This window comes from Aricia agestis, chromosome 3, assembly GCF_905147365.1.
Source record: "Aricia agestis chromosome 3, ilAriAges1.1, whole genome shotgun sequence".
In the NCBI taxonomy this organism is placed as follows: domain Eukaryota; kingdom Metazoa; phylum Arthropoda; class Insecta; order Lepidoptera; family Lycaenidae; genus Aricia; species Aricia agestis.
This window is the reverse complement of record NC_056408.1, coordinates 20680395-20692517: the sequence shown is the minus strand read 5'-3', so window position 1 is coordinate 20692517 and position 12123 is coordinate 20680395. Positions and strand designations below refer to the sequence as shown.

The 12123-nt window shown below is 38.2% G+C and overlaps 1 protein-coding gene across 1 annotated transcript in view; it reads right to left on the bottom strand.

Annotated features, from left to right (window-relative positions):
• LOC121725482 overlaps positions 1-12123 on the bottom strand; it is a 37627-nt gene that overhangs the window by 6726 nt on the left and 18778 nt on the right. The window contains exons 3-4 of the mRNA XM_042112486.1: positions 7142-7216; positions 6875-6952 (exon numbers count right to left, since the gene is read on the bottom strand). Coding sequence (XP_041968420.1) covers positions 6875-6952; positions 7142-7216 — 153 coding nt within the window. The remainder of the gene's footprint in view (positions 1-6874; positions 6953-7141; positions 7217-12123) is intronic.

Here is a 12123-nt window from a genome sequence, read left to right as displayed (position 1 = left end):
ACAGTTCCCGGGGTTTCCATACAATTGGTAAACATAAAGTGTTGCGCGTGAGCTTACGAGTGATGGACGTCAAGTTGTTGGCAGCAGTTTTGGCGCATTATCACATTCGATTTGTCAATCGATTTTTAATAATTAATATTCACCATCGCACGCCACGTTTCGCAAAGTACTGTAAAGGTATTGTTTCTATCGACGCGCCAAGCGACCCCAGCTGACGAAAATTAAAATGAAACGGCACTTTATGAACAAAGCTATACACTTTTATGTATTTTCTACCGACATTGGTCTGGTGACCAATGCTACAGCTGCTTTACACTGGCGTAGAGCAAAAAATGTAATAGCCACATGAAGTGGTATTTTATTTGAATTTTGGCGGCCGCGGGTCGCTTGCAGCAAGGATCGGAAAGCCACCTTATCATTCGCCAAGCCTGTTTGATAGCAATGTTGGGACTTTGTCAGTGTTGTTTGATATGTAGCGAACACAAAGCATACTCCAAGCGAATGGAGACTTCTCGACTGTTTTCGAAACAGCCTATACTTAAGTAATAAAAAAATGACACCAACAACGAACAGTGACAAACACGAACAGGCAAATACATAATAACAGGGCTTTAAGCCCCGTCCATATGCTTGGCAAACAGCAAACACCCACATGTAATTGGGTGTTCGTATGTGTTTGTCTTCTTGTTTGTGTTCGCCACTGTTCGGCGTTGGTTTCAATTGACCTTCACAACTCAATGACTGTTGATCAATTTTTCCATACGCTTGGTGTTGTGCACTGTTTGGTGTTTGTGGCATGCACCAATCGTGTGGACGGGGCTTTAGAGTTTAGAGTTTTTAGACCATCGTGCTCTGGCGCGGCCTGCAGACTACACGGCGCACTATGACGGCGCGGCGCCACTACCAACTAACTATTATTATGTCTAAAAAATGTACCGATATGCAGTGTCGGCCAAAAGTGACGGCAAAGTGTCGACATCGCGACAGATTTGCGCGGCAAAACATCAAAGAGATGTTTTGCCGTGTGCGGGCGGCGGCATGGTCGCAAAGACAATAATAATAATAATTAGTGTTGTGACCTATAAAAAATAAAATTAGTTTTGTTCTAGGTAGTCAATATTACAATAACCTACATTAATAATTTTTAATGTACATTAAATAATAATAATGTACTACTACCCAATAGTACAATAAAATTACGATTGTAGTTTGTAGACTATGTAACTTTTTTCTTATTGAAACCCAAATAAGAGAAATACGTAAGGAAAGTTCTACATTTATAACTTAACTTTAAGTTTCATTTCAAAAATGCGCAGCAAAGTAGAAAATTACTAGAAAAGGTACTTTTATGATTTCACTTATTACGACACCTAATATAGCAGTCAAAACTATTTTCTTTCGTCTACTCATTGGGCGAGGATCTTAATATTATGTAAAATTTAACAAGAAGAGATTTGAATGTTAGGATGTTTTTTTTTAATAAATGCAATAATGTTTTTAGTTTTTTTTAAGGAAATTTTTAATTCAAATAACAATCAATATTTGTGGTAATAATAATTATATCGAGTTATTTTTAAGTACATACAATTAAATACAATATGCAAACAAATAGCGATTTGTCGATAAAAAAATATCGATACTTCAAATGCACAGGAAGACGTCCTTATTGTTTTACATGAATTTTTAATATTTTTTTCAATTTTGTTCAGTTGCCTGTAAACCTGCGTTTTCGAGTGACGTTTCGCCAATTTGGAAAATTTCATAATTTTAATTACTTCTCAATCTTAGTTTATTTTGACTTTTTCGTTAGTTTAATAAGTGATTTTCGTTTTTTTTTGTAATTAGTGCTAAGTAATTGTTTCGTTATTATTGACTATTTTTCTTTGTGTTTTGTGTCTTTTTTAATTTTAATTAAATGCCTTCTCCGTATGTGTATACCGCGCGCGAATACGGTATGATGCTTATGTGTTTGGGAGAAGCATCAGGAAATGCCGCAGAGGGCTTTGAGGATTTACCGAAGGCGATATCCTCATGCCCGACATCCTTCCGACTCTCGTATTATCACACAGGCATACCAACGTGTGTTGGAAAATAGGCCTATTGCGCCTTCTACTTCTGGCGGTGGACGGCAGCTGGACGTGCGTGTCGAGGAGCAGGTTTTGGATGTTTTACACCGTGACCCACGATTGGGAACTCGTAGTGCAGCCAAAAGATTGAGACGTCGTTACGGTCGGCCAGTTGCATCGCATGCAACCATACATAAAATTCTAAGGCGGAACAGAATGCGTCCCTACAAAGTTTACCGAGTGCAAGCGCTACTTCCGGTGGACCGTGTCCGACGCACGGATTATTGCAGATGGCTGCTCCAACGGGAGGAAGCGTTCCCCGGGTTCATCCAAAATGTCCTTTGGACGGATGAGTCCACGTTCACGAGGAACGGAATGTGGAACAGGAGGAATGCTCACATTTGGTCTGTCGAAAACCCTCGGGCATGCCAAGAAACTGGCCACCAAACACGTTGGTCAGTTAACGTATGGGGTGGCATCTTTAAAAATTTGATATTGGGGCCAGTATTTTTGCCTGCACGGATGACTGGTGCGTCATATTTAGATTTTCTAAACTGCCAGTTCACTGACGAACTGGATGAGCACATTGCCGTCACTGACCTTCGGCGAATGTGGTTCCAACACGATGGCGCACCTCCACACGTAACACGGCCTGTCTGTCAATGGCTGAGGGAAAATTTTGGAGATCGTTGGATTGGACGTTTGGGTCCCCAAGCCTGGCCACCGAGATCCCCGGACTTAACTCCATTGGACTTTTTTCTCTGGGGTTACGTAAAGGAGCGAGTTTACAACCGGGCGTGCGACAGTGCCGAGGAAATGAAGCGGCGAATTAGGGAAGTGTTTAGTGACCTTAGGGAACTTTGTAGTGCCGACAGAACATTCAGTTTTCGTTTGCACGAAGACACGAAGAGGCGTGCAGAACTGTGTCTCGAGATGCAAGGGGCGCAGTTTGAACCGCATCTCGTAAGACCGCGAGTGCAAAGAAACTGATAAGGTCAGTAACAAACTTTCTATTCTACAAAATTGTCATTTTGCTGTTTAGCTTAACTGTCATGTCTAGGTACATTATTACATAGAACAAAGTGATATTGTAATTTTTTTAGTCGGGATAAAACATTAAACGTTGTTAACTGTATGAATTCAACAAATGTTAGTAGAAGTTCATAAAATGTAACTTTGTAATAGTCACACAGAAGGTGCGTACAGCCATTGAGTTATAAGTACGTACGTATGTATAATGAATTGCGTACAGTTGAATCAATTCATTCATAAATGGCGCAGGCGAGGGGCGCGGAGCTCACCTGCTTGCCGAGTGCCGATGAATGTGCCACGAAATGTGTATGAACTTTTCATACGTTTACGACATTAAGAAAAGGGTGAAACAGTGCAGTAGAAAAAGTGTTAGAAGAATAGGAATGTCTGCCGTAATTATTTTTGTTTACTGTGGGCATGAATAACTCTGCATCGAGTTAGATGGAGCTCAGTTCGAACTGCATTTCAAAAAACTGACAGCTGACAGGTCAGTGAACTGACAGTACAGTTTATCAAGTCTTTTTTCCATAGATCGGTGTAATTACTGTGTATGAATAATTTGTAGAACCTGAACTCGATGTGAATTTTGATTTGCTTTTTCTTTTTTTACCCGAAAATAAAAACTGAATATTGTTGAGTAAAAACCTACGAAATGGTACTTACTTAAATCTAATAGTTTTTTAAATCAAAATAATTTTAATTTAATAATCATTACAATATTGGTGGTTTTTTCACTACCTACGGGCTAGGGACCACGATCAGCTGTTTTGTCTTAACTCATGACTAGCGGGACGCGCGCGGGGCGGCCGGCTCGGCCCGGGGCGGGCGGGGCTTCACTGGCGCGCGATATTATAGCGCATTGACTGCACGCATTATACATTGCGTGTTGAAAATTTTGACTATTTTAAAAACTGGCAATTACAAGAAAATTACTTGCACCAATGGATATATCTCATGCCCTATAATAACCTCACGAAGTTATCGGAAGCGGTCTTTTGACACCCTGTATAATATAATAATATAATAGTATGCCACTTGGGTTTTTTGACTTCTGGTTATAAGTACGCATGATAACATTTTTTACTGATCCAAGCAACATAATTCATAATTTTGAAGTAAAGAAAACACTGCATCTCTTTCATTTTTTAACTTTATTCCTAAAAGTAATCATTGTTCAGTTTAATATAGAACAAAAACGTGCTGTTGAAAGAGTAGGTTTACTATAATATTAATCAGACTCTGAGGCGCTGCTGTCTGATCCGGTTATTTCATCCAAGTTATTATAGAAAGCATGGTAGGTTGTTGGTATTTTACCTTTTTGGCACAGTTCTTTTAAATCTTTAAGTTTCCCTTTTTCAATTTTTAATTTTTTTGTATACAGTTTTCCAACATCTACTTGATTTTGCATCCTCCTTCGTCTTTGTGTTTTAAGAGTATGAAATGTATCCTGGCTTAGTTGTGTTTTATAGTAGATGGTTTCAGGATCGCTCTTTCGGTATTGAAACCATTTTATGTGGAGCCAATTCATCTTGTCCCCATCTTCGATTTTATTTTTGTTTGTCATTATTTTGTTGCAGTAGGACTTGAAATCAAAAAATTCGGAGTGACTCAGTTCAATGACTTTATAGTAGGGTCGGGTAACCTTTGCTGTTCGAGCTGCCGTGTACCACCCATCAGGCGTAAATATGTCTATTTGACGTCCTCTCATCTCGATAGTAGAGTGAACACTATCGCACTCCATTTCAGAGTGACCAGACTCCATGAATTTTTGATTTATTACTTCTACCGGCAAATCTCTTACCGCACGTAGAAACATGGAAGATATTATTGAATTTCGGTTTTGACCGGCGGCGGTATCCGAGTAGAAGGTTATTTCTTTCACCTCAGGCTTTAATTCAGTTAGTAGTGTCCACAAACAAGTAGAAGTCTCTGAAGCTCCTTTGCCACCTTCCCACTCATGCCACATGTAATTAGTAGCAAGAGATGTTCCTAGTTCATATATTGTAAAATTGTAGGTTTTTAACTTCTTCTTATAGTATAACTGACCGATTTGCAAACTAGGAGTCAATAGAACTTTTTCTATATCCATTGTGAAGCATGTGAAACTAGGGTCTTCTTTAGCTCTTACTTTATCTTGCTCCTTATGATCTCTAGCTTCCTCCTTTCGCTTTAAATGTAGATTGTATTCGTTTTGAATGAGTTCTTTTTCATCAGGTGACATATTTTTGACCTGTGTGCAATAATCGCATTGGTCTTTTTTTGGTTTATGGAATCCGTAGTTGAATTCATTTGTGAATATTTGCTTATAATAGCTAGCCTTTTCTGGTTCAAGTTGCTTTTCTTTACAGAATTCCATATAATCCAAATACAGCCTATTTTCACTTAGGCCTGAAGGAAGATATTTTCTTTTTGTGCTACTTCTGCAGTAGTGGGACGATACAACTGGGATTGATTTGATATGATCTCTGATGATGTTTTTTACATCTTCAGATTTTTTATTGGGCGGTTCTTTGTAGCCTCGTTTGTCAGCCTCTATTGTACCTGCAGGTGTTTTTTTTGCAAGAGCAGTTCTTACCTTTTGTGCGGAAATATCAAAGGTGGCCAAAAAAAAAGATTTGCAAACTTGTGTTTCATTACCATCACATTCCAACTTGTAAACAAGTGTGTTATTTCTTTTGCATTCATTACCACCTTGATATCGCCTTTTTACAGGCATACTGTTCACACACTTTGCCAGAAAACTCCATCTCAACTGATCTGACCCCAATCTGAGATACTCTGTTAAGAGTTCTTGTCTTTTTACTATTGATATTTTGTCATTACAGTTATAGTTACATTTGCAATTTATTTCCTTTACTGCTCTTGAGCGCACTTTTTTTCCAGATCGGTTTTCAAATTCTTTGCCTTCCATTCTTAGTTTCCTTTGTAAATTCCTCTTCCAACTATTTTGGTTTCTCTTGCGTTTTCTAGTTAAAAGCCGATCTCCAGGTTCAGCATTATCTAAGATATTTTGTGCAGGTGCAAGTTGTCTCCTTGTTTCTTGTGACAATGGCCTATAGTCTTCATCGCTGTCCGAAATGTGCGTAGATGATGATGTTTCTGGTACGGTAACTGCATAACTAGGATTTTCATCATATGACTGATCTGAATCTGCAACAAAAATGTGTGGTCAATAAACAATGAAGTACCTACTTATATTATTACTTATATTAATTAGAGGGAAAGCATAGAACATTTTCAAAATGGGCTATGATATATAAAATTCAACCTACTTCCAACATCGTTATTATTTCCCTGCATATTTTGAAGATCAATTTGGTGAGTCCCAACCTTGTTCTCTTCAGGGTCTGAAAAACAAAAATATTTTTTATCATCACTGCCCTCGGGAAAAAAATTTAGAAGAAATGAAGGAGACACAATATCCTGTAAAAATTTAAAATAGCGAATATAAAGGAAAGATAATTACATTTTAATTTCATAAATAGACATTAATCTTAATAGACATTAATTTTAATTTCATAAATATACATTAATCTTGGCTAAAAATTATTCAACCTACTTCCAATATCATCTAAAATTCCCTGCACATTTTGGAGGTCAGTATAGTGAGTCACAACTTCATTCTCTTCAGGGCCTGTGAAATAAAAACAAAAAGCTACTATCATCATCGACCTCAGACAAAAAAAACAAATTATATGGCTGAAATTAAGAAATGAATAGTAGGTACAATAAGGAGAACGAACTTAGGTAGAATTTAGTTCTTTTTGAAAACTCACTTTCAAATCCAATGTCTTTTCCTGGCTGCACATTCTGCACATCGGAGACATGTGGTGCAATCTCGTTTTGTTCAAGGCCTGTAAAAATTTAAAAGAGCTATAATAAAGCATAAAGAATTAAATGTTTATTTGTATATGTCGTAGGATGATTTGATAAATCCGTGTTTTCGCGAAATCCCTAGAATTTTCGCGAAAATTCGATTTATCAAATCATCCTACGACATATATAATATAATAATATTCTTGGCTAAAAATAATTCAACCTACTTCCAATATCATCATAAGTTCCCTGCACATTTTGGAGGTCAGTATACTGAGTCACAACCTCATTCTCTTCAGGGCCTGTAAAATAAAAATAATCAAGTGTAAGTACTTCATTTTAAAAAAATAAGGTACTTACTGACATCACTATTCTCAAAGATAACCTAACCACGTTAAAACCCCCCGAAACTCAACACTAAAAGTGTAAAGATTGTTATAATATTATGTGAATATAGTGCAATTACATTAATATTACATACGGACGTATCGAATTGAAAGTCTCCTTTTTAAGTCTATTTAATAACTGCATTGAAATCGGTCTACCCGTTTCAGAGCTACGGTGCCACAGACAGACAGACGGACGGACAGACAGTGGCTTTAAACACATAACAACCCTCTTTTTTGGTCAGGGTTTAATAAAATAAAATCAATTATTGAGTAGGGCAGGTAGGCAGGACAAGCCTGTGTGTATAGCCTTATCATAAAAATATGCTACTTCGATCACAAATTTCTTCCTTCGACACCTTCCTTCTTAGCATGTATCAACATAATGTGCACTCATTCGACTCATTCGAGATATCAATCTCCTTGTAAATGAATGCACAGTAGCTACTTACTTAACTAAATAAGCAATGAATTCTATTATATTCTAGCGTATTAATAAATAGGCAAGTAAAAAAATGTATTTACTTACTTTGTAGGTTATCCTCACTATCACTACGCGTGATTAAAACCGCTTCCATAATTTGTTTCTCTCGAGAGTACCTTATCGACCTCATTCTTATTAATTAATAATTGTGACGCCCATATACGTAGAATAAAGTATTTATACAATTTTATAATCCGAAAATTCAACACACGCTATTGAAAACCAGCTTGTCAAGTGTCAACTGTCAAACGTCAAACTACTACACAAATCACAATACGTGCTTGTTCGTTTATTTTGACTGGAGTAAGAGAGATGAAACGACACTATTCAAAAAAGGGTCATGTTGACGGCCAGCTGACAACTATTCTAAGAACGCTTGAGTTTTTTGACTACCTGCTAGGGTGTTTGGAAGGGCCTCTGAATTTTTGGGAGTCAAAAGGCCTTTGCAGCATAGAACTTTTGACTATTTATGCCTATGTGGCCCAGAATTATTAACAATTTCATATACAGAGCTAATACTAATATTTGAGGCTTAGAATGATTGACCACCATAGACTTTAATCGTTTCTAAATCGTTTGGTATACATAACTCATTTTCACAAAATTTGTGGGTTAGACTAGTTGACCTCCAAGGCGACGATATATATATATATATATGGATTTTCAATTGTGTTAGTAACGCTAAAACTCGAAAACGGCTGAACGGATTGGGCTAATTTTAGTCTTAAAATATTCGTAGAAGTCCAGGGAAGGTTTTAAAGTGACAGTGCAATGGACTTGATGAGGAGATTTCTATGATCATCATATAAGGATTGTTTTAATGAATGGTCTTATAATTAACAAAAAAATTGTGTTGGCAATATGTACTTTTGCTGAGACTTTATTGATCATTGATCATCTGTAACAAATTTCTTTGCTGCCCGAGACATTTTGAACCAATACGCACTTGATGTTCTCTTAGTATTTTTTCAGAGACTTGACAGATTCTATTTAAGTCCGATGTGGGCTTAAATAAGCCTCCTCTATTTTTTATATCTATCTACGACTTTCCAGCAATATGCCCAGTATTTTCAAGAATTTCTATGCATTTTTCGCATTTTAATGCTTTCTTTAATTTCATTCCAATAAAACCCGCTATGTAATGTTTTCGACAAAGATGATGGGTTAAAAATATAGTCGTGCTCTGTATCTAAAGTTCGTCAAAAAAGTCATGAAATTAATTGAATTATATGTAGCAACCCTATATAGCGCAACTAAAACCGACTTTAATACTTGCAATTTTATCTGTCAACTATTTTTAATGAAATGAATAATTTGTGAAATTCGCGTAAACCTAAATCAAGACAACAATCTGTCAACTATTTCTGTATTTCAAAAACTAATATATATGTTTTTCCCCCGAAGGGATAAAAACGTAGCATTTTGGGTCTTGCCGAAGCTTGACCCTTACGAGATTACCCTTGCTTACCACACCTCATATGCGTGCGATGCGTATACGCTTGGTCTTTGGTTGTGTGCAAGGTTATAGTTTTTGATTGAGATTAATCCCCGCCTTAAGCGTAACCACATAACCTCTAGTTTGTCGATTAAAATCTGACGTCATCTTGATATCTGTCATACCGCCCGGCGGCACCGCGACAGACGCGGGTTTCGTGCCGTTAGGTTTAACTAAAACTTGATTTTCTACGATTCTAATAACATTTATGTATTGCTACAATTACTATTATAATTAGAATAAGCTATTTTTCAATAAGGTAACAGAAAAAAAACTATTGAGAACACTTAATTACAACGGTGCGGCTCATACCTTATAAATACTTATGGCATCTGCAATATTGTTGTAAATTCCCGGAATATACCGTATTAGAAGTTGGATTCGGTAACGTTCGGTTAGATGGAATAATGACTCTATCATTAAAATAAGTATCCGTGACTTCGTTCCTCCTTGGTTTCTCACGTAGGCAATGACGGTCTGATTGTCGGACTGAATGAGGACTGTCCTGTTGCTCAAAGACATCCTGAATATCCGAATCGTCTCGCAACAGCAAACTATTCTTTGCGGTTGATGTGCCATGACAGTTGATCTTTGGTCCACTCCTTTGAGATCGTCTGATTGAAAATGTGTGCTCCCCAGCCCGTGCTTGAGGCGTCTGTGGTGAGAAAGACTTCCGGAGGAGGGCCGAATATCTCTGATTCTTGACAAAGGTTGTCGAGCCACCAATGCAAATCCTGAGTTGCTCTTTGAGGAATCTGAAATTTCTTGTGAGGGAATTCTTTCGGCAAGAGTTTGCTGGCGATTTGTAATTGACGGCAATAAAGTCGACCGAGAGGTATTATGAAAGCTACAAAGTTTAAGCTTCCAAGAATCGACTTCGCCTGCTGCCAGTCCCAAATGTCGGTTTGAATGAGCATTGACAATTCTCTTTATAAACAACTTATCTTCTTGCGAGGGATATATTTTCTGTTAGTGTTTAGAAGTAGTTAGTGACTCCTTCGCACTAGAGTATCATCCCCAACCCAATACTGCTCATAAATTGAACGATATGTTTTTTTTTTTTTTTTAATGAAATAAGGGGGCAAACGAGCAAACGGGTCACCTGATGGAAAGCAACTTCCGTCGCCCATGAACACTCGCAGCATCAGAAGAGCTGCAAGTGCGTTGCCGGCCTTTTAAGAGGGAATAGGGTAATAGCGGAGGGTAGGGAAGGGAAGGGAATAGTTGAGGGTAGGGAAGGAAATAGGGTAGGGGTTAGGGGATTGGGCCTCCGGTAAACTCACTCACTCGGCGAAACACAGCGCAAGCGCTGTTTCACGCCGGTTTTCTGTGAGAAAGTGGTATTTATCCGGTCGAGCCGGCCCATTCGTGCCGAAGCATGGCTCTCCCACGTATAAAATGTTTGACAACGTGTTCCAACCTACTCCGAGAAACTCTATGTTTTGAGTTGGTTCCAGTATAGATTTGTCGCAATTTACTTTCCATCCCAAGGTTGTCAACATTACCACCCTATGATGCGCATCGTCTCTCAGCTCTTGAACGTTTTGGTTTACTATCAAAAAGTCGTCTAAATAAACGATGACTCTGACTCCTTTGCTTCGAAGCATAGCAGCAATCCAGTTTGAAATTCGGGAGAAGGCGAGTGGAGCAGTTGAGAGTCCGAAGGGCAAACAAGTCATTAGATAAAGCTGGTCTTGAAAGTATAATGCTAGATAACGCTGATGAGGTTCCTTTACTGGAATGTGGAAGTATGCTTGAGATAGATCGAGCTTTATCATAAAATCGTTTTGTTGAATTAAATCTGGAACAGTGAAATGACTTGGAGATGAAATTTCTTGGGCTGAAGGTAATCGTTCAAACTTCTTAAGTCGAAGATCGGGCGATTGGTACCATCTCCTTTTGGGACTAGAAACATTCTTGAAACGTGACCAGAGATCAGAGATTGAGGAGGGGCTTGTCTTAAATCAAATCAAATCAAATCAAATCAAAATTGTTTAATTCTGAATAAATTTAAAATAAATGTTTTCAGAAAGTCCTACATGATGCCTACCACCGGTTCGGGAACTAACCCGGCGAGAAGAACCGGCGTAAGAAACTCGCACAAAGAAAACGCCAGTTTGTTTAATTTTTCCTATTTCTTTGCACATTTCGATGCTGAAAGGTGTCTGAAATCTGCGCAGGATTTCTTTGGAAAAGGGGACACTTGGAGGCTTTTTGACAAAAGGAATCGTATCCGGCTATCATGCTTATTACAAATTTTGGAGCCGATAAGTCTTGCCAAGCATCCACGAAGTCTTTTAACTGGCCTGTCCTCCAGCTTGTATAGTCAAAAACGCCGCCCCTGAAGGGGCTGATGATCTTTATGAGACTGCTTTAGAGTTGTATATTTGGCATTGCAAGAGCGGCTATTTTTAGCCTCCTGATTGCGATCCTTCTTCTTCACAATCTTTGATTTCTTTGGCAGTGATGCAGGTTTCTTCCCATTCTCATTGGGATTGTATTTTCTTTTAAATTGTTTTTTAACCTTAAAAGCGTCGAAGCTGGAAGAAGGCAACTTGGACAACTCTTCTAACTTAGCTTCGTCAAACAAGAATTGCGTTGATGGGGGAATCTTAGTCAGTGACGATGCGATGTTAGAATTCAAAGGCGTTAAGGCCTTTCTTCTTAACTCTATAGCTTCCGACCGTTTTCCACAAACAAACTGCAGTAAACTGTCAGAAATAGTTTTAAATTCCGATTCGGGACCCATCAACTCAAGTTCATAGAAGACAAAGCTCCAGGGCAAAGCTCCACCACCTTGCTTATGGCTTTACTAAAAGCAGCTCGCTGAAGAAGTAATGCATG